General features: G+C 56.0%; 2 protein-coding genes across 5 annotated transcripts in view; one reads left to right on the forward strand and one right to left on the reverse strand.

Moving 5' to 3' along the window:
- The window catches only part of SAE1 (SUMO1 activating enzyme subunit 1), a 60,136-nt gene extending 54,263 nt beyond the window's left edge, over window positions 1–5,873 (forward strand). The window contains exons 8-9 of one of the 2 annotated variants that reach the window (XM_004015334.6): window positions 1,354–1,423; window positions 4,917–5,873. In XM_004015334.6, the coding sequence (XP_004015383.1) occupies window positions 1,354–1,423; window positions 4,917–5,009 (163 nt within the window). In that variant the 3' untranslated portion in view covers window positions 5,010–5,873. Of the gene's footprint in view, window positions 1–1,353 lie in introns of both variants that reach the window. The other variant, XM_060398145.1, reaches the window with a different exon arrangement.
- Window positions 5,874–9,870: 3,997 nt separating this feature from the next.
- On the reverse strand, window positions 9,871–23,760 carry BBC3 (BCL2 binding component 3). Of its 3 annotated transcripts, none has more exons than XM_027978529.3 (4): window positions 18,798–23,760; window positions 14,619–14,907; window positions 12,988–13,178; window positions 9,871–10,981 (listed from the first exon to the last, which is right to left on the reverse strand). In XM_027978529.3, the coding sequence occupies exons 2-4, from the start codon at window positions 14,890–14,892 to the stop codon at window positions 10,865–10,867; spliced, it is 582 nt and encodes a 193-aa protein (XP_027834330.1). In that variant the 5' UTR covers window positions 14,893–14,907; window positions 18,798–23,760; the 3' UTR covers window positions 9,871–10,864. The 3 variants fall into 3 exon arrangements, with proteins under 3 accessions (XP_027834330.1, XP_060254129.1, XP_027834329.1); XM_060398146.1 differs by having other exon boundaries at window positions 18,868–18,968; XM_027978528.2 differs by lacking the exon at window positions 18,798–23,760 and adding an exon at window positions 17,582–17,693.
- Window positions 23,761–27,468: the final 3,708 nt, after the last annotated feature.

The following is a 27,468-nucleotide window of genomic DNA, read 5'->3' on the forward strand; positions in this document are numbered from 1 at the left end:
GCTGCGTTTTGTCCCATGCTTTTTCTGTGTCTGTTGAAGTGATCATGTGTATGTTGCTGTTTTGATTTACTGGCATTTTGTTGAGATGATACTTTTTTTAAGATTATATACTTTTAAGAAAAAAAAAAGTAGAACATTAAATTTGTATAGTGGGATCACATACAATAAAGGAGAATTTTTTTTAAGGAAAAAATTGACTATCTTTGAGAAGTAGAATTATGGCGACTCGTTTCTCCTGGCTATCGTTTTCTCTGTTAGGTTTTATAGTTCCTCAGAGGACCTTGGTATACAAGAGGAAAAGTTGCCTCCATAGATTAACAGATGGGGGTGCTGGTCCCAGCCAGGGGGTGAGGAGATGGTCACCCCCCAATCCCAGTTGGTGGGAGTTGAATGGGTCGAGCCTTTCTGGAGGGCATCAGGACTCAGCAGTTCTATATTTAGGAATTTGCCATAAGGAACTGTTTAGACAGCTCTACCAAGGTGTATGATCACAGAGTCCAACAGCTTCAATATCCATCCATAGGTTATGGGGCACAGTGAATAGTAGTTGCTGTGACCTGGGTTTTCAGTTATATATGTTTAGATATGCACCCTTTAAAAAATGTCTGGAAGGGTGTGCACCAAAGCAAGAAGATTGGAAGTGTTCTCCTCGTGGTAGGGCTCCAGAGAGAAGCTTTCCATTTAACTCGCCTGCACCGCAACCTGCTCATTTCAGAAACCCCTTTGTGTTCAGGGGTGGGAGCTGGCGAAGCAGGCTTCCTGGAGGGAGGTGGTGGGAGACAGCGCTTCACTGTCTGGGATGGATGATTGGGAGGGGCAGGTGACAATATTTGTCCTCTAGGTTCCCCCTCCTGGCCCAGAAGGGTTGGTATCTGTGTGGGTAGTGAAGACTTTTCTCTGCTCCCGTGCTTTAATTTCAGACCCCGACTTTCCCAAGCTGTCTGCGTGTTAACACAGGCCTGCTCCTGACATTTGTCTGGGACTAGCATATCGAACCCACTGCCCATTGTGGGACAAAAGAGAATTGCGAGAATGTGACCGGGGCACCGAAACATCTGGTATTTGTAGGGCTTTATTTTTAGGATGCACAGATATAGTCTTATCCTTTAACTTCAAAAAAAAAGTTGTGAAACAGTTCTTGCCTGCCAAGGTTCAGATGTCTTTCTCGCCACCTACTAACCTCGATCAGATTTACTTTTCACACCTAGATACCAGTATTAGCATTGCTTTCTGAATTGACTTCTCCTGGTGGGAGATGTTTTCATTCAGGCAAACCTACCACTGACCTCTCCCAGATGTCCACACCAGCCTTCCTGTTGCTCAGAGCTCCGTTTCACATGTCTTCTCTTTTAGGTACTGCTTCTCTGAGATGGCCCCCGTGTGTGCAGTGGTTGGAGGGATCCTGGCCCAGGAAATCGTGAAGGTAAAAAGTCCCTGTGGCATGGAACACCATCGGCCTTCCGCATTAGGACCTGGAACGTGCCGACAGAGAGAGCCCAGAGCTGTCATAGAGAGCTGCCTGGTTTCTCAGACCCCACTCATCCTTGCCTCCTGACCTCCCTGTTCCCTTTCTCCCTCCCTTTTTCCACTTCATCCCCTTCTCTCCAGCCCATTCACATGGGCCTTCAGCAAATGACCTTGGGAATGCCCACTTCGTGCTGATAAGCCCAGAACTGGACACAGCGCCCACGGGGTGCTGTCTGCCATCCTCTAACTGTACCAACCAGCTGTCTGGTGTTGTGACATTTGCCACAGATTCTGCTTCTCACAGCTCTGTGAAGTGGGCACTGTCCTGATTCACACTTAAGGGATGGATGCCGAGGCCCAAAGAAGGGCCTCCACAGCCTGTACAGCTCCCGTCTGCTCCACAGTGTCCCTCCACTCATGCCATGGCGTCAGAGTTCCCTCTCATGGCTTCACACACTGTGGGCGAGTGTAGAGCAGGCGGGAGTCAGCACCAGAGGAGCCCGGAGCCCACAGGCTCTGTCCAGGGTGCCCTGGGGGAGCTTTCACACAGGGTCATGTATTTAGTACCTAGCACGGCACTTTGAAGTCTCTTCTGGAACATTTGGGTTTTCAGAACTGTAGCATACCCCGCAGTATGTGTTCCTTTCTTGGGGGACTTTGGTATTTTCCTAAAGTGATTACTTCGCCTTGTGCACATATGGACCAGCTTCCCCTGCTTTGTCTTGGTTTCTGCAAACTTGCTTCAAAAACAGTTGACTCAGTTTGATGGCCCCACCATCTTGTTAAGGCTTTTTTCCCTCTCTCTCTCTTTTCTCCCCTGACCGTTCTCTGGGTCAGAGTCTTCCTCTAACTCTGACTCTGTGGCTTAGGCAGTAGGAGGAGAGGAGAGGAGAGGAGAGGCACGCGCTGCCGCGTGCGGTCGCACTCCTGCTCCTGCCTGCCCGGGCTGGTCGGAAGGCTCAGCTCAGGCCCCCGGTCTGGGGAGTCGCTAGTGGCTGCGGGAGGACTGTTGAGAAGGACCCTGAGACTGCCTGTGGAGGGCCTTGGCAGGAGCGAGAACAGTGATGGGACAGCAAGGGCAGAGTGGGAGCCTAATATGTGCCGTACAATGATGAGAGCATAGATAGCACTTGTTTCTTTTAAACGTAGTTTTCTCTAGGACTTTTTTTCTTTTTTTGACTATGCTGGGTCCTTGTTGCTGCCGGAGGGCTTTCTCTGGTTGCAGAGAGTGGGGGCTACTCTCCAGTTATGGGGCACAGACTGCTCACTGCGGTGGCTTCTCGAGGACATGTGGGTTCCGTAGTTGGGGTGCATGGGCTTAATTGTTCCTCTGTGCGTGGAATCTTCCCAGACCTGGGATCGAACGCGTGTTCCGTGCATTGGCAGGTCGACTCCCCACCACTAGACCATCAGGGAAGTCGCTAGGTAATTTGTTGAAAGCCCATTCTACACCCACTGCTTGGAGACCTTGTTCTCGACATGATAGACTCATTCGATCCTCACAACAGCGCGTGAGGTAGGAACCGCTGCGATCCCTGCCCTGAGATGCAGAGCAGCGGTAAAGCCGGGATTCAAGCTCATGGCGTCCGGCTTCTGGGCCCGTGCTCTTCAGCACTCGTCAGCAGGTCCCGGGTGCCCTCATCCTCACCTCCACGCATCCCGCGGAGACGCTGCTCCCTGACTTTCTTGCGTGGGATAGAGGTGGTGGGCTGGGCGGGTGGTCTTCGCCCGCTGTGTGCAGGGGCGCCCCTCCCTCCTGCTACCGGGGACAGCTGTGGCCCACATCTTGTTCCTGGTTGTCCCATAGCCAGAGCGCTCTGCATTCCTGCCTGCTGGCGTGTTTGGAATCTCCCCTCCCCCTTCGGGAAGCACGTTACCTCTGGCCCCATGTTCACCCCGTGCCCTGCTGTCTTGTCCCTGCCCCTCCCCCTCACTTAACACCAGTTCAGCTTCAGCCAGCTGGCGTTAAAGGCCTGCCATCTGAGGGCGGCAGACCTCCGCTCTCTCCCTGGTGGGGCCCTCTGACCACGGTAAAACGTAAACATCGGGAGATGGGGGCAGACGTACAAGTCTGTGCCCTTGGCATCATCTGTTTCCCTCCTTCCTTGTATCTTTCCAGACACCACACATTCTAGCCCCGTCCTCTGTCTCATCCTCCTGCCTTGAGTCTAATCATTCTTCTTTCTCTCTCACCGTTGGTGGGCAGACTCCCCGCCTACAGCGCTAGAGTTGACAGCAGCAGCCTCACGAGGCTCCGTGTGAAAATGTGTTGTGTCATCTCCTGGAACATGGCTTCTTGCATCTGGGATCCACCTGTGTACCCTTCCACCTGGCTGAGTGCCTGGGGGCCTCAGATATTGGGAAAGGACCTCCTGTTCAAGCAGTAGCAGCTCCCATTTATTGAGAATCTACTCTGTGGCCGGCATGTTACAAGCTGGATCGCGTTTCATACTCACCAGGAACCCTGATAGGCTGAGGCCATTTGTTTGGGTTTTTATATGCAAGCTCAGAGAAGCCACCCTCTGACACCAGGTCAACACCTCCTCTCCAGAAGAACAGTTCGTTCTGGAATAAGCACTTGGAATAGGTATAATCGTCTCTGTTTTACAGATGAGGACTGGGATTGGTGCTCAGTTCAAGGAGGAGAGGTTCAGGGGCCAACTTTGTAAAGGCGGGCCTGCCTGAGGAGTGACTGCACAGAGCTCCCGGGCACCTTGGCAGGTTGCAGTTTGTGTGGGTGATGTCCTCCTCTTTAAACAGTGACCCTTCTTGGGTTGAGAATGTCTTAGAAGTCTCACTGTCACCTCTGGACCTTTCCCCGGTCCACACAGGTCACTCGTGGTCCAGCATGTAATCCCAGGGACTATCACTCACGAAATGATGACCATTTCCATGGCCAACTAGCATCTCCCAGGCCCTCTGGTTGCCCACCCTGGTGTGTCCTGTGGAGGGCCAGCAGCACTGCCTTCCCCTGGGAGTGTCGGTGTGTTTCCCCTGGTGACAGAGGCTGTGCTCTCAGATGGGTCAGAATGACCATTCACTGCCTTTCTCCATGGAATATTCATCAGTAATTAGTACGCCCATTTGCCAGTGGTGCTTCTCCAAGTTAAGCATTGTTTTAGATATTGGAGGTAAAGCATGTCTCTTAATCCCCAGGATAAAACAGTTGTTGTTTTCATTTTACGTGGGGAACGTAAAGGTCTGAGAGGCTAAATGGTCGGCTCAAGGGCACACAGCTGGTAGGGGACAGAGTGCAGGGACAGGACAGTCACAGTTAGAACTGTTCCCTGACGTGGCCAGATAGCCCCAGGGGAGTAAAGTCAGCGTCTTTGGAGAACCACTCTCCATGTTGCTTTGAAAAGATCTCGGTTCAGGGGTCTGTTCTCTTTTCTCCCTCGTATTTCCTTTTAAGCACTTGAGCTGAACCTTCTTCTTGTTTCCCTCCGCAGGCCCTGTCTCAGAGGGACCCCCCTCACAACAACTTCTTCTTCTTCGATGGCATGAAGGGGAACGGGATTGTGGAGTGCCTGGGCCCCAACTGAACGCGAGATTCCGCGGCCCCGGAGATGCTGACTGCACAGCGCCCTTGTGCGATCGATCCCCTCCCCTCCCCTATGAAGGCTTCTCCAGGCGAGGGAAAAACCAAGCCACTGAACCAGTACCAACCATTTCCTGCAAGCCGCGAGGCTGTGCAGCACTGCTGCGCAAGGGCCTGGGTCCTGACAGTCTCCTTCCCACCCCAGGCCTCCCAGCTCGCCTGCGCGGCCAGTTCCTGGAAGTCTCCAGCTAGGAACCAGCACACTTGGTTGCCTAGGAGCCTCTCGCCACCTTCTTGTCCTCGGTCCCCACCTGATGTCACACAGCAAAGAGCGTGACATCAGGTGGGGAATAACGCCCGGGGCCTTGAAACCACACAGCAGAATCACTGTTCCAAGTGTAGACAGGTGCCCTTAAGAGAGCCAAAAACATGGCGGGTGGAGTGTATCTCCACCAATGGGTGAAGCTCTGAGAAACAACAGGTGCCATCTGGTGTGCTGTTCTTGAGTTTTAGTTTAGGATTAGTTGAGTTCCAGCCGGGATTTTGAAAGAGAGGAAGTATTACCAAATTCTCTTGGGTATTAGGGTGAGGCCTTGCCAGTGGAATATTAATGGGAAAGCTTGTTTGAAAAGGCAGATTCCTGGGCCCCACCCCTGGGAAGCCTGACTCTTTGGCTTTGAGGTGGGACTGGGGAGCCGGCCTGTCTTCCTGCAGAGCCCCTCACGGGTGCAGGCTGCTGCGCTGCAGGGCTGTGTGTTGGTCCTTCTTGTTACCCCCCTGAATCGCAGCTGTTTGTGTGTTTTTTATATTTTCTATATTTCTTTGGTTCTTCAAAAAGGAATGATAGAAATAAAGTTATTTGCTTTAAGATTTGTTTTTCTTCCACATGAGAAACTTCTTCCTCTGACAGGGAACAATGAACTGTTTAAACCTGAAGATGTATCCCTGGATGCTTGAACACAACACCAAGGCCCTTCCCTCTGTCACCATTCCTGCCACTGTTTTTCTGAGCAGTGCAGCAAAAGTTGGCATGCTCATATTCTAAAGCACCTAGAAGCTTGAGTGTTGTTGTCTAATAATTCCGTTAAGTAGTGGCTGTTCGCAGTAACAGCAGTTGTAATGTAATAATAGTGGGAAAGGAGTAAAAGTGAGCAATGATCTCATAGCAGTTAAGTGAGACCGAAGTAAAATGCCCCAAGTCCCACAGCTGGACGGGTCAGAGTGGTTGCTGGAGTGCCAGATGTATCTTGACTCAGCGACCCGAGCGTGCGTTCCACCTGGAATGCGTTCCTCACCCACAGTTGGCTTTCTCCCCATATTTAAATTGGCTGGTTAGAATGAATAAATCAGCTTCTCTATTTCAGCCCTGTTGATGTCAGTGAGAAAAGAAAAGCACGGATCTCCTCTGGGAGGAGGGACTCAATTCTCCCCCCTTCCTGGTTCTCTCTGCCCCTGCCTGAGGTGAGGCTAGGCTTTGTTTCTGGAGCAGCCCTTTTCTGGGCCCTGGTAGTGTTGAATCAGGGGATCCTTGGAAAAATCTCACAGGGTCTTGGAAAATCTGAGCTAATTACACCCTTTATTTTGCAATGTGGGGCCTTGGTCACAAGGGGGAGCAGATGGGTCTGGATGGGTTAAAAACAAAACTGTCTTAGAATCTTCTCTGCAACTTTTCAAACTTTTCCACCTGTAATGGCAGAGACTGAGTGACCCCGAAATGACCCCTTGGGAATCTGGAGGGTGGTGCTGGAAACTTCCAGCCCTGGACAAGAAAAAGGCTTAATTCTCCTTGCTTTCAGATTTCATATTTTTCCATATTACAAGTTTGTGTTATCTTAAGAATGGATTTCCCTAAGTCTCCAGGAAGTCCATGATGATTATCCTGTGGGTTCAAACACCTCGGGACATAACGCAGCCCACTTGAGAAGAGGGACCCTGTCTGTGAATGTAACGTATGTTTGGTGGGGGAGGTGCTGAAGTTAGCAAATGGTTCTGCCGGGCCTCTCCACTCCATACCCCACTTCTCTTGTCTCTGGTGTGCTTAATAACCAAACTTAGGTTCTCAGTGGTTGAACATTCTAGTGAACAGGTGCTACTCAAAAAAGCCTCCCTTAAGAATCCACCTGCCAATGCAGGCGACCTGGATTCGATCCCTGGTCCAGGAAGACCCTACATGCCACGGAGCAGCTATGCTGGAGCGCCACAACTGCTGAGCCCGAATTCTAGAGCTCCTGAGCCGCAACTGGAGGAAGCCGGCGCACAGCAACGAAGACCCAGCGCAGCCAAAAATCGTAAACTTTGGCCCCATCACAGCCTTACTTTCCATGATTTCCCTTTGCACTGCAGACCCCTTTTTTTTTTCAGTTTCTTGCATTTTACTGATAAGTATAAATGTCCCATCTGTTGAGGTGTCCCTTTCTTGTCCCTGTACAGGTGGGGAAATGTAAGTTTATGTTTTAGTTGGCAAAGAGTGTAATAACAGCTGAAGTCCTCACACGACCCACTTGATACCTTTCAAAATAATTAGACTTGAATCCTCACAGCAACCATGGGGGTAGATACTGTTGTACCCATATCACAGATAAGGCAACAGCCTCACCCACCCAAGTCTGGGGTAAATAGAGAAAAATTTTTTTCCCTTTTATTTCTGACTGTTCAAAGCAAAATGTACATGTCTAAGGACTTCCCTGCAGGGGGGCCTGGGTTTGAGCCCTAGTCAGAAAAATAAATTCTGCAAGCCGCAGCTAAGACCTGGCACAGCCGAGTAAATACATATTTTTTAAAAAGCTCATACTTGCAGGCATTTGTAAGGGGTGTTGATATGCTCCGCATGACAACTACAGCATGAAATGATGGGGAGAAGAGGACGAGCGGGGCTGTGTATGGGCAGAGCCCCTGCGCTGCAAGTGACGTGACAGTCCATAGATAACGGATAGGTAAGGATTTGTTTGTGATCCCGAGAGCAATACTCAGAAATGCTGATACACCTAAAGATACATTTAAAAGAATCCTTAGAAAGTATTCAGATAATCCAAGAGAAGGCAGGAGAGAGGAAACACAAAAACCTGATGGAGAGAAAATAGGAAAACGACCTAATACAAACAGGTCAATAGCTCAATGAGGGGACTTCCCTGGGCGTCCAGCAGTCAGGACTCCCAGCTCCCGCTGGGCCTGGGTTCAATCCCTGCCTGGTTGGGGAACTAGGATCCCACAAGACTTGTGATACATCCAACAGGCCCTCCCCCCGCCCCGCAAAAAAAAAAAAAAAAAACACCTTAGGGCCTTGGGCCCCCTGTGTGTATGTAAGCATGAAGGAAATACAGAGAGGCACAAGATGAATATCCAGTACCCACCCACCATCGTTTCGCTGCTTGCTGTTTCTGCTCACCATTATTTGCTATTTATTCATCGTGATAAATTTCAAGTTCATTCCAGTTCACTGCTGTGTGTTCTATTGTGTGACAGCAGACTTGATTTACCCTTCAAACTGACAGCTCTTGCTACTTAGATGGTGGCTTTGTGTCTTGCCAACACTTGGACACCTGTGCACGTCCCCTTTTTATTTCTGGCTGCGCTGGGTCTTCGTTGCTGCACAGGCTCTTTTCTATTTGTGGAGAATGGGGGCACCTTCCTAGTTGCGGTGCTTGGGCTTCTCTTGTGGAGCATGGGCTCTAGGGTGTGCGGGGCTTCAATTGCTGTGGCACGTGAGCTCCAGAGCACGGGCTTAGTAGTTGAGGCGCATGGGCTTAGTTGCTCGGTGGCATGTGAGATCCTCCCAGATCAGGGGATCGAAGCCGCGTCTCCTGCGCTAGCAGGTGGGTTCCTTACTGACACACCAGGAAAGCCCTGAACATCCTCTTGTGAAGGAGACACCCCGGAAGGCACTTATTGCCACAGGCCGGTACATCCTCAGCTTGACAAGCTTTTGCCAAATTCTTGTCCAAAATGATGGTTTGCGTTTCCATTTCCCTCAGCCTGCCCTTTGAGAAGAGCCACTTTTGGGGAATGCACTGGTGGTCCAGTGGTTAGGACGCTGCTCTTCCACTGCAGCAGGTGCACATTCGATCCCTGGTGAGGAAACAAAGGTCCACGTGCACCACACACACCCCACCAAAAAAACACCATTTTCTCTGAACTGCCCCTTTACTAGGATACCCAGGGGAAGGAGCAAGGCTGGGGTCTGAGCCTGTCTGGGCCAGTCCTCTGTGGAAGATGCCACAGGAGAAACCTTTGACCCATTACCCTGTTTTCCAGAAGATAGCAGTAGAAGCGCCCCTTCTTATATTTTCCTTTTTGGGGGGCGGCCATACCACTTTGCTCTTGGGATCTTAGTTCCCCTGACCAGAAATGGAACTCGGGCCCCCTGCAGTGGAAGTGAGGCATCCTAACCACTGGCCCACCAGGGAAATCCCTCCCCTTCTTGTATTAATTCAACACAGGGTTTTAACGCTAGGTTAGAGGATGTTTGGGCTTCCCAAGTGGCACTAGTAGTGAAGAACCCGCCTGCCAGTGCCCACCAGGTCTATTTCAGGACTGACACGTTCCCTGGGACTCTTCATGGTGGGACTTCTGAGTAAGTTAAAGGTCATTCACTCATTCTGTGAATCTTGAGCCCCCAGATGTTTTCTCCAAAAAGAATAAAGTGAGAAAGTCTCCCAACAGCCCTGTTTTTGCAGGGCTTAGCTTTTAGTGGGAGCCCAGGAGGGGTGCATGAAGGTTGGGCTCCCACAATGGCTCAGAGCCATCTTTTAACCAGAGCGACAGACACCCCAGGGTGCTCCAGGCAACGCCTGGCCACCTCCTCCCAGACGAGGGTCACAGGCTGGGCCCAGGCCCCACTGCGGGGAAGGACAGCTGACAAGAGTATCCACTGTTCCAATCTGATTTTATTGAAAAGGAAACATACAAAAATCATGTACAAAAAAAATTAACCAAACATGTACAGAAAATTCATTCCGGTATCTACAGCAGCGCATATACAGTATTTTACAGGCTGGGCCATCCCTCCCCACTCCCAGACTCCTCCCTCTTCTGAGATTTCCCCCCTCCCTGACTCCCCGTCTTCCCCCAGCGCTTCGCCCTGGGGACTAAGGCTGGGGCGGCTTCCGCCAAAATATCCCACCCCCCAAATGAATGCCAGTGGTCACACGTGCTCTCTCTAAACCTATGCAATGGGATTGATGGGGGGGGAGCGGGGGGTGGTCGCGGGCAGAGCACAGGATTCACAGTCTGGGCCCCTCCTGGCCACCCCCAGATGAAGGTGAGGCGGGCATGCCCACCACCTGCCGGCTGGCTCAGGGAAGATGGCTGGGCGCTGGGCCGGGGCACCCGTCAGGACGCACCCCACTCTCTGGCTCCAGGAGGCTAGTGGTCACGTTTGGCTCATTTGCTCTTCATGGGCCCCCTCCCTGGGAGGAGGGGGGGAAGCACCAGGGGCCTGAGGTCAGGCCCAAAGTGAAGGAGCACCGGGGGGAGAGACCCCCGCCCCCCAGTGTCACCGCTGCAGCTGGAATGGGCAGCCAGCACCAGCAGCCTTTCCTGAGATGGTGGTGGGCGGCAGAGGGGGGCAGCTCAGGCCCTGCCCCCTCGGTCCCCGCCGCCTTCAGACGCCAAGTCCGTCAGCCCTCTCTCCCCTGGCCCCTCAGCCAGGGGCCCAGGAGTCCACGTCTCCATCAGTGCTCCCCGGGGCTAGGCCGGGGCTGGGTCGGGAGTGGCTGCCCTGGCCCACCCCTGGGTCGGGCAGGGCTGTAGTCCAGTATGCTACATGGTGCAGAAAGAGTCCCCCGCGCTGGCCAGGGCGTCAGGAGTTGGGAGGGTCCTGCCCCCCCGGGTCCCCGACATCCACCGGGCGGGTACAGGCACCTAATTGGGCTCCACCTCGGGGGCTCCGCGGCCCCCGGGGAAGGGCAGGAGTCCCAAGATGAGATTGTACAGGACCCTCCAGGGCGAGGGGCGGTGTCGTTGCCGCTCCTCTTGTCTCTGGGGAAAGGGAGCAGACAGGAAGTTAGACGGGCTAGAGATGGACGGGTGGGGCGCACAAGGGGGTCAGGCTGAAGGGCAGTGAGGCGGGAGGCACAGACCCTCCACCAACCTGCTCAGGGCGGTACTGTTATTATCATTCATTGGGTCATCTGGCCTGGAAGAGACTAGGAGGGACAGGATGTGGACGAGGCCCTCAGCATAGGGCCCGTGGGTATCAGCTCTGATCTCCTAGTCACTGGTCTCCAGATGAAGACAGTCACCCGACCAAAGTCACCTGGGCTTGAGGGGTAGGCTGGACCGCAGCCCACCTGCCCTCCCATTGAAAGCTGATGAGACACACAGAAGGGAGCATAGAGCCCCCCTGTCTCAGCGATTCTAGAATACTCTGTGCAAGAACTGGGAACTATTCAGTGCTGAAGCTGTACAGAAACGTTTGGGCCAAGCAAACCCCCAGCCCCTTCCTGAGTGGCAGGATGAAGGCTGGGGGCAGCCTCTGGGACTGTCACAGTTCCACAATGCTAGAAAAGCGGGAACGAAGGAAGCTAGATACAAGAAAAGGTGGCCCTTCAATTAAAATCAACAATACTCAATACTTATGGAGAGCTACCGTTCTCTCCACTCTGTGCTGAGTGCAGGCCTAGGTCCTGTGCCAAAGAACTAATCTCATCCCCACCAGATGGGAAGAAGAAACCCATTTTACAGATGTGAACAAGAAGGTCAGATCAACCATGCTAATGATCTTAATGGGTGCCTGGGGGTGGGCTGCCTGGTACCATATCTGTCTCTGCCTCAGTTCCCACCGAATTTTCCAGCCAGGAGAAGGTGACCAAGGGGGCACATGAGATTGGCAGAAATGCCACCATCCCACTGTGGAATGCCACTTGGCACAGTCACCTTGCTGAGCAAGCCAACTATTATTTATCAAGGCTAGGGGCCGGAAGACCACCCAGGTATCTACTGTGGAGACGTGTGTGCCTGGAGATACGCATTTTTGGGGAGAGCTAAAAGAACAATAGAATTAAATTACATTTAAAAATTTGAGACACTTCTGGAATATCCTAAATACCCACCAATGAGAAAATGAAGACAATACTACATGGTGATCCGACAGAATGCTATGCTATGTGGCAGTGAAAATGAATGAACTGGAGCTCCCTTGTCCGTGGCTGTATCTCAAGCAAACCACTGAGGGGGTGGGAGCAGCTCTGAGAACACACCAGATCACGTTTAAGTCTGAAACGCCTCGCAATCCCAAGTATTGTTTGTGGCCTGGTGAATGTGTTGTAAAAGAATCAACACCTGCAGACCAATGGGACAAGCCAATCTGTGAGGCTTCCTTTGAAAGCGGGGAGGGGAAGAGGGTCAAGGGGCTTCGCAACATCCGGTTTTTGTTTTTTTCCCTCGAATAAGCAAGCAGTATGGCTGTAATGTTCAGGTTGGACAGAGCTGGGTGGTGGGCGCCCCGTGTCTGTTATTCTCCGTTCCACCGCCTTAGGCTTCAAGTATCTCGTAGTGATGAGAGGCCTGGCTGAGGGCCCCGGGGGCGGGGTCTCCGGAGGGGCGGAGCTCCAGGCCCCGCCCCCAGCCCCCCGGGAAGCTGGGTGGCGCGCGGCCGCCGCCGCCGCCGCCGCCGCCGCCGCCGCCGCGCGGGTGGGTGGGAGGGGCGGGCGCGGCCGCGCCGCCGCTGCTGACTCATCGGCTATAAATAGCCCGGGATATATGAGCCGCTCCACCGAGCGCCGCCCTCAGTCCCCACGGCCGCGGGCCCCGGGCGCGCAGCGGCGCTCGCGGACGCTCCGGCCCCGGCCGTCAAGCCGGGCCGTGCCTGCTACAGCGCGGGTCCTACGGCGGCGGCTCGGCGACCACGCCGCCCCTCCCAGCTGCCTGTCCCCGGCGCGACCCCGCCTCGCAGGGCAGCAGCTGCCGCACATCTGGCTGGGCCGCCGCAGCCCCCTCCCCGGCGGGAAGTCCCACCTGCCGTCTACCCCTCCCCCAGCACTCACCCGCCGCTCGTATAGCGCGTTGAGGTCGTCCGCCATCCGCCGCAGCTGGGCCCCGATCTCTCGGGCCCACTGCTCCTCCTCCCCCCGGACTCCCGGGGCCGCTTGGGTGGGTCCGCCCGCCAGGGCCCCCGGGGCGCTGGGCACTGGCGATTCCAGGTGCTGCTCCGCGGGCGAGAGTGAAGGCTGAGGACCTGGGAAAAGCCGGGGCTGGGGTCACACCCACCACCCCTCTAAGGCCCTTCAGTGGCCCGGAGGAGGGCCGGCTGGCTAGGACTTGCTTCTCCCTTTTCCCGTCGCCTGACTTCTCTTCGGCTCCCCACCTCATCTCGAGCGATGCCACTATGCCCTCTTAAGAGCTAGATTTCTTAGCTCCTACTTCCCGGGGGAGAAAAAAAGTGCTGGGGAGGCCTTCCTGGGCTCACCTGTCTAGCAGCCAGCTACCACCCCACTCCCCGTGTTAGTCTGGAAGTGCTTCCTCTTATCCTACCGAAGTTGTTTGTTGATGTTTAGGTCGCTCAGTCGTGTCCGACTCTTTTTGCGACCCCATGGACCATGGCCGGCCAGGCTCCTTCCAAAACGATTGCCAAATTTTGACTGCTCTACTCAACCGACAGGGAAACTGAGGCTCCCCCTAGGAATAGGGCCCAAGGTCACACAGGGATACGGTGACTGACTACACCCCGAGTCACAAGCCTCGGGTCTCCTGGCCTCTAGTGTCCAACCACAGTGAGGCCACACCCCCGGATGTGGCAAAGGCCTGGAAACCCAGAAGGCCGGCCTGTGGCCCCCTGTGAGCCTGGAGGCTAGGATGCGGGACGTCCCCACGCACTTTCTGAGTTCCTCTGACGACTCTTCCTCCCTCTGTCACGCCGGGTCCTGGCCTAAGGGATCCCTGAGAACTAACCTCAGGGCCTCAGTTTCCATGCCTGTCATTCTGGTCTAGTAACCGGGTCTCCTCCAGCCTCCGCTGGCCAGGGAATTCTGCCCTCTCCTGACCTCTCCAGGTTCCGGGGACAGGTGGGAAAGGACGCGGAGAAAACCTCTCCCTTGCCACCGAGCGGGCCGGCCGGGCATCACGGAGTTAACAGCCCAGCAGGCAGGGGACCTTTAACCCTTCCCTCCCCAAGACCCGCCCCCCCCTACCCTTTCCCCCAGACAATGGCCCCTCCCCCTCCTTCCTCCTCTGTGACTGCAGAGAGGGCGGGCCCTGGCCAAAGAGATGCAGATAAAGGCACCAGGCCACCCTCGACCCCTCCCCGAAGTCCTGAAGTGACAGTCCCCTCTGCCCACACTCTTTCCAGCTGCAGTCCTCAAGGGGCTCCCGGGGACCCAGACCTGGGGAGGGTGGGGGGCTGGAAAACAGCTGTTGCCCCGGGCCCGGAAAAGGCCTTGGGCTGCAGCTCGCGGACTGCAGTCCGATTCCAGGAGGGACTTCCCAGTCGGCCTCCCCCCCCACCCCCCAGCCTCCCACTCCGTCTTCCTGCTTCTTGCAACACAAAGACCACACTAGCCACACCCTCCCCGTGGCCCGGCCGGCTCGCCACCTCCCCCGACTCGCTCCCCTTTCCCGGGTTCCTCGGGGTCTCTCTTTTCCCAGCTCCCGGCATCTCGGGTGCGGGGCAGGCACTCACCGTCGGGTCGCGGGCCTCGGGGCCGGCTGCGGGGACCCCCAGGCCAGCGGGGGGCCCCCAGGGCGGCAGTGACGGCGGGCGGGGCGGTGGGGGCGCAGAGGTAGGCGGCGGGCAGCAGGGCGGGGGCAGCGGGGGCAGCAGGCAGGCCGGGTTCGCAGAGGCCACAGGACACCGCCGAGGGCACCAGGCGGCCGAGCGGGAAGGGGCGCGGGCCGTCGCGGGCCAGGCCCTCTACGGGCTCCGGGGAGCTGCCCTCCTGGCGTGCTCGGGCCATGGCGCTCCCTGGGGCCTGCAGGACAGGGTAGATGGGCACGCTCAGCAGCGGGGCAGTGCAGGGGGAGCCCCACGAGGTACCCACCCCATGCAGGGTACACAGGGTACCCCACTTCTGCCCGCACGGCGGGCTGGGGCAGCCCACGAGGGTCCATGACACACAGCTGTGATGGAGGGGCCTGATGGCCCCTCACACAGCCCCTCCCCGGGCTGACCCCAGGCCCAGCCAACCCCAAACATGGTGACCAGCACACAGGAGGGACCAGGGACAACATGGTGACCGGCACATAGAAGGGACCAAGGACAAGGAGGCACAGGACAGTTCTCACAGCAAGGACAGGGGCTCACGCAGCTCCCAGACTTGTGGGCCTGTCAGCAGTGTGTGTATAAGGGCTGAGAGCCCTCCAACACACACTCTCCCAACCTGGGACTCACAAAGGGCCTGGGCTGGCAGGGTTAACTTTGGAACACAGTGATGGGCGCGCGCGCGCACACACACACACACACATACACACACAGAGGGCAGCCAGGCACTGCGATTGTTCCCACAACAAACACCAGGACTCACACAGGACCAAGAGGGGTGTATGTGGAGGGTATACAACGCACACAGGGCTCACGCAGGACTGGCCCGCCTGACCTCCCACCAGGCCTATTTGTACCCCAAAACACTGAGAAGGTCCCAGGACACACACACACACACAGACCACGGAATAGCTATCCACACACTGCATGCTGGCTGGTACACCCCAGCCCCTTCATCTCAAAAACACAGATACACAAAATTGTCAGGATGTCACCCACTGACCCGCTGTTAATATGCCCACAGAGCCACAGAGACTCACAATGCGGCCGTCACAAGCACAGACAGAAACACACCAGCTAGGGCACTGTCCCTTCTCAGGCACACGTGCCCCTCCCCGTAATGCACCCGCAATAGATAAGACCTACACCCCTCAGGACTCACACACATATCAACACAAAACAGACCTCCGTGGACACACAGGGACCCGTACAACTGCAACACACCCACTTGTCACCAACTCTCAGATCCCGGACACATGTAAAGCAGGCACACATGTCATCAGATCTGGATGAACTGCCACATGCCAGCAACAACACGGAAACGCAACAGCAGACATCAGCCCACCCTCCTCCCCGAACCTCCAAACACCATTACCAACTGTCAGCCCTGGACACACACGCACACACATACTACAGCTAATCCCACACTGGCCTGGCAGGGCGCACACCTAAAGCACCCTCAGAAAACACTGGTCTCACGTGACTGACATAAACACTACACACACGCAGCCCACATGACACACATGAGCCAGCCGATCACAGAGACAAGCCCCTCAGACTCAACACACACACACACTCTCTCTCTCTCTCTCACACACACACACACACACACACACACACACACGGGCTCAGACACATCCCTGTACAAGAGGCTGCCAGCAGCATCTACTGACTGTTCTACTCAGACCCCACAGAGCCTAGCTCCTCAATTCCCAGACGCGGATGCCAGACACACAAGCCAAACACAGACTGAGACAACCCCCCACCACACACACACACACACACACACACACGACGCAGAACTCACACACACACCTGGACAGAAAAGAGACATCCGTAAACGCTGAGCTGAGCCAGATGCCCTGGAGATAGACACAGACACAGTCCACACAGACAAGACACACAAGCGCTCGCAAACACAGCCCATCGGGCAAGACGCACACGTAAACACACAAACAGCTCACTCAGGCAACGCGCACACACACTATAGCGCAAGCAGGCAACCGGGAGCCAGAGACTCACCCCCAAACAGCACACACAGACAACTCTCAGAGCACACACAAGTACACCACACAACAACAGAGCGCCCACCCCTCAGGCGCGGCAGCACGCACGGAGAGAACCCCTTCACACACACAGGGGGAAGGCGCCGCACACCCCGCCGGGGCCACAGCCCCAGCACGCCCGGGACTGGCACAACCACTCCCTGCAGACCCCAGCACAAACTCGGAGCCAGACACGCGCACACACCCAGGCGAGACACCTGCAGATCCACCACCCCGCACACGCGCGCTCCCACGGCGGGCCCAGACGCCCCCTGCGCTGTCACGGTCCCCCCACCCCCCACGCCGCCGCCGCCACGTGCGCCCGCCCCGCCCGCCAGGCGAGCGCGGGGCCAATAACCGGCTGTTGCTGGGGCGCAGCCCCCGCCCGCAGGAGCCGCAGACTCCACGGCCCGCGAGCCGCCCCCTGTCGCCGCCCCCAGCGGGCGCGCGCCCGGGGTGTGGCCGCCCCTCCACGCCATCCCCCCCACCCCCACCCCCCGCCCCTCCGGGACTGCAAGGGCCGGGGCAGTCCGGGGCGACTTACTTCCCCGGGCCCGCACTGGCCGCCAGGGGGCGCTGCCGAGCCGGCACCCCATTGTTTGTAAACAAACCCGCCGGACCGCGGAGGCACCTGCGCTCTTGGACCCTCAATGCCTCCCGCCCTGGGACTCCAGCCTCGAGGAGGGTGGGGAGGGCAGGGAGAGAGGGGACCCCGGTGTGGGGACGAAGCGCGCCCTGCCCCCGCACTGTCTCGCCGAGTGCACTCCTGCCACCTCCTCCAGGGAGCCCACCGGGCCTGGCTAATCGCGGCTGGAGGGGACTCGGGGTGCGCACACTCACCCCGGGGGCATGAACACGCCGGAGGGGATGGTGATGGGGGGCGGGCGGCTTCCTTCAGGAGGGCGCGCCCGCCGAGCGCCGCTCGCTGCGGCTGCTGCCGCTCTAACTGCAGTGGCTGTTGCTGTTGCTGTTCCTGCCGCAGCTGCTCCTGGAACCGCAGGCGCGTTCGCGTCCTGGTCGCTGCTGCTGCTGCTGCTGCTGCTGCTGCTGCTGCTGCTACTGTCGTTGTTGCTGCCGCCGCCGCTAGGCGCCCGCTCGCATGTGGCTCGCGCCGCGTCTCAGCCCGCCCGGCGGATCCCGGGCCCGCTCGGCGGCCGCCCCGCCCCGCCCCGCCCCCGCCTGGCGGGTCCCACGCCCCGCCCCCGAGTGACGCCACGGCCGGGCCCGCCCGCCCGGCCGCCGCGGACAAGTCGGGACTTGCAGGCGCGCGCCGCGCCCCCTACCTCGGCGCGGGGGGTTTCCCTGAAGCCGGGGGCGGGGCAAGGCTTGGGCCTGGGGGCGGAGGCGCGCCGATCGGCCGTCCAGACGGGCGGGACAGCTGGACACACACACACTGACACACTGACACACTGACTGGGACCCACAGACACACACCCTGAGACGTGTATGCAGGCTGACCGCCTGGCGCCCCAGGGCACATAAAGTCACGTGCTGTCAGGGCGACGGGGCCAAGCCCACTCGCAGACACGCCAGATACACTCCCTGGACAGGGGCGTGGACGCACAAACTCACGCACTGACGAGGCACTCACCCATTCAGGCACAAATACATACGTAACGTGACTTCCTAACAGTCTCACTGGGACGCAGTGTCACAGACACAGAAGTTGCACAAACACCCGCACTGCTGAGCACACCTAGGCTCACAAAGCAATCATGTTCACAAGCTCTGTTTAGGTACCCACAACACACACAGTGGAGGACCCACACAGACACCCACTAAGAGCTTGTCTTGTCGGTACACAGAAACTTCCTGATAGGCAGAGCAGGACACACACACACACACACACGACACCTGTCACTGGGACACCTGGACACACTTGATCTGCAGTGTGTAGAACCACTACAGGGACACACCTCCAGCAGCTTACACACAAACACACCCCCAGCAACTCATAGCTGACACATGAAAACTGCCAGAAATTGACTCTCCCGGACACAGATCAAGTCAGACATAAAAAGACAGACTCCCCCAACAGACAGTCACAAAGTCACACCTGTGACAGGTTCCTAACTGGCCCACTGCTGGGACACGCTCCGGAAGCATGTGCACCTGTCCGCACTCACCGCGAATCTGGTGGGGGACCCAGGGGGAGAAGAAAGCCCTGGGCAGCTGGCACGGGACATGCCCGGGCAACCTCTGCAGTGGCTCTCACCCGGGGTTTTCTGCCTTTCAGTTCCCTTTCCTTTCTCAGTCTCCCTTCGTCACTCCTTCCCCCACTCTGATGTGGTGACGCGAGGTGGTGTCTAAAGGCTCTGGGGCTCTGTCTCCTCTGCACCCTCCATTCCTTTTGCATCACCCCCCAAACCGTACGGTGTCATCAGAGGGCAAGTGGCCTCTGAGTGCCCAGCAGAGGAAGGTTCTCAGGGGGTTGTCCAGGTTCTCAAGTTTGGCCAGATGCTTCGACTTCCCAAGAGCAGAGAATGCAGGTCTCATGTGTGATCTCCCTCCTTCAAATACTGGGGACCAGTTCACCCTCCCTCTCCGCTTCCTTTCCTTCGTTCATTCAATCATTCATTCATTGACCTTTCCTTCCTTTCTTCCAATGGGTTTCTTTTTTTTTTCAATTTATTTATTTATTTTTATTTATTTTGGCTGTGCCACCCGGCTTGCGGGATCTTAGTTTCCTGACCCGGGATTAGACCCGGGTCCTTGGCAGTGAAAACAGTGTAGTCCTAACCACTGAACCACATCATCGGGGAATTCCCCTTCCAAACTGTGGGTCATGCCCCATGCATTGTGAAATCACTGGTGTGGATCTTATTCTGAGTTCACTGAGATGTATTTACATACCATAACTTTTACTCTTTTTACGTGTATAGTTTGGGGAGTTGGGACAGATGGACACTGTTGTTCATCACCACATCCAGATTTGGACCCTGCCTGTTGCCCTCCGCAAGACTTCTCTTGTGCTCCCCCCTTTTTCATTTTTTGGTATTTTATTTATGTATTTATTTGGCTGTGTAAGGTCTTAGTTGCGGCACACAGGATCTTTGATTGTGGCATGTGTGCCCTTTGTTGTGGCATGTGGGTTGCTGCAGGCAAACTCTTAGTTGCCACATCTGGGATCTAGTTCCCTGACCAAGGGTGGAATCCAGGTCCCCTGCATTGGGAGCACGGAGTCTTAGCCACTGGACCACCAGGGAAATCCCCCCTTGTGCCCCTTTATAGTCAATCCCTTCTGCTTGCAACTTTAGTGGCTTTTGACCAGACTCAAAACAAAACAAAATGATATCATTTAAAAAATGTTGAAGTCAAAGGAAAATATTGTTTTTGTGAAAATTTGATTATAGCGGTTACATACCAAACCACAAAGAAAATGGATGTATTGCTGCCTATAGATCGAATTTAAAGGCATTTTAGAAATGCTGCTTTAGACATGTATTAAATGAGATCACGCGTGGAAGTCAGTGAGTACAGTGTCTCATATGTGTGTGCATGTGTATATGCTCACAGGCATAAGTGCCTAATAAATGTTAACTCCAGGGAGGTTTCCAGGTGATGCTAGTGGTAAAGAATCCACCTGCCAATGTAGGTGATGTAAGAGACATGGGTTTGATCCCTGGGTTGGGAAGGTCCCCTGGAGGAGGTCATGGCAACCCATTCCAGTGTTCCTGCCTGGAGAATCTTATGGAGGGAAGAACCTGGCAGGCTATGGTCCACGGGTTCACAAAGAATCAGACACGACTGAAGTGACTTAGCACGTGTGCACACACACTCTATCACTAGCATAACTAATTATTGTCAATGTTTGCTCTGGGCCTGGCAGTGATGAATCAGGAGAAAGGCTCATGGACCAGCCTGGACTTCTTATCCACTGGCCAGTGCCCTAAAGCTGCCTCGTCTTGGGCTGGACACCAGGAAGTCAGATGTACTGGAATGTTCTTCTGAGAAGAAAATGAGGGTGAAGGAACTGGCTTGGTGAGTAAGGGTGGGAGAGGAGAAGGCCAAGAATCTACCAGGCCACATGCAGCGGCACCAGTCAGGACCCTTTCCACAATCAGATCCTGTTCCAAATTCTGGTATCCTCTCACTCACCGGACCAGGGATCTCAAACTCAAGACCATCATGAAATAAATGAGAGAAATGAGTCCAGTGTAAGACAACAGGGCATGGTGGGGACTGTGGCTAAGTGGAAAAAGTATGTGTCTTCTGGAGGCCTACAAAGTCAAAATTGGAAAGTATATGAGTGGGCTTGCCTGGCGGTCCAGTGGTTAAGAATCTGTCTTGCAATGCAGGGGACACTGGTTCAATTCCTGGTCTGGGAAGATCCCACATGCTGCGGGGCAACTAAGCTAAGCCTGTGCGCCACAACTACTGAGCTTGTACCCTAGAGCCTTGGAGCTGCAATTGCTGAAGCTCATGCGCATCGAGCCTGTGCTGGGCAACAAGAGAAGCCACTATAATGAGAAGCCTGAGCACGGAAACTAGTAGCTCCTCCTGCTCACCGTAACTGGAGAAAGTCTGTACAGCAACAAAGACCCAGCACAGCCACAAATAAAAAAGTAAATAAAATTTAAAAACCCTATATGGGCAAAAAAAAAAAAAAATTATGACTGGCTGAAGGGCTGCCTTTTTGAGACCTGCATCCTAGGAGCCCAAAGAGGGATAAGCCCCAACCTCCACCTTCCAGACTAAATTTCCCCGCCACCACCACCCCAGCAGGTCTCCTGAGGGACCCAGGGACTCCCTCCTCTAATTTTCTGAAGAACCATTCCCTCCAACCCTGCCTCTGGCCTCTGCTCCCCTGGAGAGGGGACAGAGGGTTCTGAAGCTCTGAGAGGTCACCAATACCTTTGACAGAGGACGAGCAACAGGGGCAAAAAGAGATACAGAGACAGGAAGACTCAGACCAGGGGAGTGGAGGGAGTCAGAAAGAGACCAGGTGGAGAGAAAATAAGAGGGGTCAGGGATGGGTTGGCTGAGGGTGGGGGAGGTCAGGCTTGGCAGAGAGCAAAGTTTTGCTTTTTGGCCCAGCGGCAGGCATGCAGGATCTTAGTTCCCAGACCAGGGATGGAACCCATGCCCCTGCAGTGGAGGCGCAGTCCTAACCACTGGACCGCCAGCGAAGTCCCTAGAGCAGTCTGTTCATCTCCTCTCTACTGACATGTGAGGTCGGATGAGTCTTTGTTGTGGGGACTGTCTGGTGCTTTGTAGGATATTTAGCATTCACCCTGACCTCTATCCCCTGGAGGCCAGTAGCAGCCCCTCCCTTTGTGACAATCAAAAATGTCTGCCAAAATTAAAAAAATGTCTGCAAACACTGCTTAATATCACCCACATGCATGCTAAGTTGCTTCAGTCGTGTCTGATTCTTTGAGACCGTTTGGACTGTAGCCCATCAGGCTCTTCTGTCCATGGGATTCTCCAGGCATGAATACTGAAGTGGGTTGCCATGCCCTCCTCCAGCGGATCTTCCCGACCCAGGGACTGAACCCTCATCTCTTACATCTGCTTCACTGGCAGGCAGGTTCTTTACCGCTAGTGTCACACAGGAATCACCTGGGGGAGGCAAAAATCACTCCAGGTTGAGAACCACTGGCTAAAAGAAAGTCACCAGAACCTCCATAACTGAGGCCCATTCCCCTCTCCCCCAAGAATGCACAGAATTTCACCAAGGAGCTGATGCTCTGTGGACTTGATGGCCTGACCTAGAATCCCCAGCTCTGCCACCTTCGGGCTGTGTGACTCTGGGCAAGTGGTCCCATCTCTGTTCCTCGATTAATTTCCTCACCTGTGAGTTGGGACAGCACAGGTCCCTAGTCAGAGGATTCTTCTGAGTAAGAAGGTCAGTAAAAATAAAGCACTGGGCTCTAATGGGTCCTTCACACATCATTTCTCTGTGTGGGGGAGCTATTGATTCTCTGAGAATCCAGAGAAGGTCTTCCAGCTAAGACCCTCAGGTTGGGGCAGGGGTTTCAAGTCCGGCCTGTGGGCCAGCCATTAGTGTGTTTCACTGGCTGGCACAGTTTCTCATTTTGAATATTTTCTTTATTTGGCTGCACTGGGTCTTTAGTTGTAGCATGTGAGACCTAGCACCCCGACCAGACCAGGGATAGAACCTGGGCCTCCTGCCTTGGGAGTGCAGAGTCAGCCACCGAGCCACCCGGGAGGTCCCTCATTTGGACTATTAATGCCTCTCAAAGGGACAGTCAACACAGTGAAGATATACACCATCCAGATTTTGGAGCCAGGCTGCCTAGGTTCAAACGATGACCTTGAGGAAGTAGCTTCCTCCTTCTGCGCCTCAGTTTCCCCACGTGTACAAAGACGATCGCCATAGGACCCCAACTTCAATGTGAAGATTAATCAGTGAATTCCGATTTGTAACGCAGGTAGGACAGTATCGTATAGGGCAGTGCTGGGCTCCATGCGAAGTGCTGGGTGAAGAAAAACAACGTCCCAGCTAGTTTACTGAGGACCCGCAACCTGCCCCGGTATCTTGAATGCCGTTCCAGGGAAGTAGATTTCTCAGCACCGGAGAGGGAGTTGGAAAGGACTTAACTTTTCAGAGCAGGCTGTGAGTCCTGGCTTTCCGCGGTGGGGAGGGGGGCCTCCCGGGTCCCCTCGGTGCGGCCGGCCTCTCAGGCCCCGGGGCTGGACTGGAGCCGGGTGGGGGCTGGGCGGGGGCGCCGGTGTCCGCAGGGTCCGAGCGGCCGGCGCGTGTGAAGGTTACCGCTCCCCGGCGGGGCGGGGGCCGCGCGCTGTTGCTGGGGTCTGCGGGGCCTGCCCGCGCCCGCGCCCCCCCTCCTTCCCGGCCAGCCAGTGAGCGGTACCCGCCGCCGTTGCCAGGGGAAACTCGCCGCCCCGTTACCCAGCAACAAGCCTGGCCCAACCAGGCGCGAGGACCCCCCAGGCCCCGCCCGCCGCTGCCCACCGCGTGCCCAATGCCAGGCGGGCAGAGCCGGCCCGGCTCCCGGAGACGGCGAGCGCGCTCATTGGCCGCCGCCGCGCCTGCCCGCCCGCCCGGATCTTGGGGAGCCCTCGGCGCGGGGGGCGGGGAGGCGGGCCCCGGGGAGCTGCCGGGCTCACTGCCTGCAAGCCTGCGGCAGGCTGGGGTGAGGCCTGGGCTGGGCACTGCCGCCCCCCCCCCCCCCCCCCCCCCCCCCCCCCCCCACCCCCCCGGCCCTCACCGTAACTCGCACTCCCTGACGAGGATGGGCACTTAGGATGGGCTGGAAATAGGGGCCGCGCATCCCGTCCCTCCCCAGGACGGCACGCTGGAGTCGGCCTTGTGGAAACAGCTAGCAAGCCTCCCCTTCTCAGAGGGAGACCTGGGCATCCTGACTCCGCAAAGATAGGAGCTGGTTGTCTGCACATGCCCCCACCCCCACCTCAGACCCTCCCCAAACAGGATTTAGGCATCTTGACTTTAAAAAAACACAGGGGCTGGGGAATCTCTCCCAGAAAAAGATCCCATAAAAATAGGGGTCTCCCCTTCTCCTCAAAGGACTCAGGCATGCCCTGTCTTGTGACAACGAGCATATGAACCCCCCACCAAGGGATGCTAGTTTCCCAGTCCCTGGAAAGAAGCATTCAGGCTGCCCCCAGAGGGAACCCAGGCAGGTCGGCTTCTGAGAAAGTTAGAACTGAGCTCCCCACCCCCACAGGAAGCAGAGACTCTGGTCTTTGGGCCCTCAGGCAACGAGATGTCTCAGAGTCCGTGGGCATCCTGGCGCCTCACCATACTGATTCTGGGAGACCCCACAGATACACCAGTTACTAGACCCTCAGGTGTCCAGTTCATCCAGACTACCACCTACCCAGCCCCAAGGGGTAGGCTGCGAGCGAGCTCGCCTCCCCTCCGAGTCATTTTCCCCAGGGTCTAGCTTGTTGATCTACCAGGTCGCAGGCATCTGACCCCACAGCCACGCCCTCTGCTCCCTGGCACTCAACCTCCCCCCTCCCCCCACCACGCACATGCCGGGAACCCAGGAGTGAAGCCCCAAGTGTCACAGAGCCTCCCCTCCTCCAGTCACCTGGCGAGGTGACCCAGCCCCTCACAGTGTGCAGGGGGTCCCTTCCAAGTCCTGGGGCCCTGGGATGCCCAGGACCCTAGGTCTGGTAGATCCTGGCTCCCAGTGCTCTTAGTTGGCCACCAGGGATCCGGGACCGCGAGCCTGCAGCCCCAAGGGACCCTGATGTGAGCGCCCAGGCTACTCCAGAGAGGCTCAGATTCCTCAGTCCTCACCCCCAGGAGACCCAGGCAGCCAAGCCCCCAGCTCCAGACGCGGGTGGAGTCCAGGTGCGGCCCGCCCCTACCCTGGTACCTGGGGTGTGGGGGGGTGGAGTCGAGGATTACTCAGCCTCCAGAATGAGGCGATGACATCATCCTGGGAGGGGGGTGACTAATGGCCGCGCTGGGGGGGGCGGGGAAGTTTACCCGGTAACAGCGGCTGCCGCACGGCCCCGCCCCAGGGGAAGGGCCAGGAGAGGGAGGCATAAGCACACACACACACACACACACACACGCACACACACACGCACACAAGCACACATACATACACAAGCCCACTTAGCATTTCCCCTCCCCCCCAAGCATCCCACATCACACACATCCTATTGGGGCAAGGGCAGGGATGAGTGCGTGTGTGAGACTGTGTGTTTGTGTGACTGCGTGGTTTGTGTCCTGGAGAGTTCCCTGTCAGTCTGCTGGGCTACTGTGCTGCGTGTCCAGGGGTTGACTTATCTGAGCTGTGTTTGTGTAAAGTTGCGGTGTGGGACTGTGTCAGTGTACTGTCCTGTATCAGCTGATGGTGTGTGTCACAGGGATGATGTTGTGTGATGGCATTTGTCCCACGGGGTGGCTCTGACTCTGTCATTGTGTGTCAGTGTGCTATTTGTATGATATTTGGGCATGCTGTGTGTGAGTGTGATGGTGTATCTATGTGTTTGTGTTCATGTGCTGTTTTGTGCAACTTCCTGGTGTGCATAGATGAGGTGATGTATGTCGCTGTGGTTGTGTTTGTGACAGCGGGATTGGATACGCATTGGAGTGCTGTTGTGCATTAGCAGAAATGTTTGTGGACATGCTGTGGTTGTATGCAACGGTGCAACTGTGTGGTTGCATCACTATGATTGTGTCTGCAATGCTGTGTGATCCTGGAATTGTGTGTGTGTACCATCATCGTTGTAAGTGTGTGTGCACAAAACTTCACATTCTTGGGATTATCTAGGCCACTCTGTGCCTCAGTGGAATTGTGAGATTTTGTGTGGTACGTTGTGTGTCACTGTGATAGTGTGTGCCTGAGTGCTTTGCTGCGTGTCAAGGGGAAAATGTGCGTGCCTGTCACTGCTAATGTGTGTTTGGACAACGCTGTGTATAGCAGGATACTCTTGTCATTGTATTGGAAATGTTGTGAGTCTGTGGGACTGTGTTACTGAGTGTATGTACATCAGTGCAGTGCTGTGTGTCCTTCTGATTATGTGTGTTGTTGTGATTGTGTTTGTCAGTGTGATGTGTGTCCATGAGACTGTGCCTTTGTTAATAAGGTTGTGTGTCTGTGCAGTCTTGTGTCACTGTGATTGAATGAGTCATTGTTGTGATTGTGTGTATCACTGCGATAATGTGTGTGCCATGACCACTGGCATTGTGTGTGCCACTTATATTGTGTGTTCTAGGGTCTAAGACATGCAGAATGCATGGGTCTGGGCAACACTGGGTTTCAGTGTGGTTGTGTGTTAGGGTAATGTTGTGTGTCATGGTGATTGTGGGTCTCGGCAGTGCTGTGTGTCCCGGAACTGCGACTGTGTCCCTGAGATTTTGTGCGTCTGCGATGCTGTGTGTCTCTGCGTGTTCCTGGGGCCGCGTGTGTACGACACGATGTGTGTCGCTGCGATCGTGTGCGTATGGGGGGCAGGCGATGCTGCGTGTCCCTGGGACAGGGTAAGTGTGTGAGCCACTGTGATTGTGTGGCCGCGTGCTTCGCTGGGTGTCGGGGGAAGGTGCATCTCCAGGCCTCCTGCCCGAGAACAGCGACGCTGCTCTCTGATTGGCTGCGGCCTCGCCAGTGAGAAGCTTCCGAATCCTGCGGTAACTTGGTAACTCGTAACTCGGCCGCCGCCGCCGCCGCCGCCACAGTGGGGATGAGGGGGTAGGGAGGGGCCCCGCCTATATCCCGCAGGGCTCGCCCCTACAGGCGACCCTAACCCCGAGTGCCCCTCCCGGATCGCCCTCACCCCGCCGCTCCCCAAACTCACCTCGATCTCTGCAGCCCTGACTCCATCTCCCTCTCCTTCCCCATCTCGGCCACTCGCTAGGACTCTCTCCGCCTCTGTCGTCCCCGCTTGTTTCTCCCTAAGTGTGTGTCCTCGTTTGTCTCTTTCTCTTTTTGTCTCTGTCTCCCGCCTCCCACCTCTGTCTCTCCTTGATCTCTCTCTCTCCCCAACTCTCTCTTCCTGTCTCTGTCCCTCCTAAGACTTTCTCTGGCTCTCTCTGTCTCCCCCTCCTCTGCCTCAGTCTCCCCATCTTTGCGTCTTCCCACGTCTTGGCTCTGCCTCCCTCCCTTCCCCGTCCCCTTTCTCTCTCACTCCCACAGTCAAGCTCAGAATTCACTTTTCATTCTGCGGAGGCAGCCGGGGGACCGACCATTCGCTACTTCACCCTCGCCCCTCCCCGCAAACCCAGGCTTCAGCCAGCAGGCCCCACGCAGGGCAGACTTCAGGAA

This window comes from Ovis aries, chromosome 14 (assembly GCF_016772045.2).
Source record: "Ovis aries strain OAR_USU_Benz2616 breed Rambouillet chromosome 14, ARS-UI_Ramb_v3.0, whole genome shotgun sequence".
NCBI lineage: Eukaryota > Metazoa > Chordata > Mammalia > Artiodactyla > Bovidae > Ovis > Ovis aries.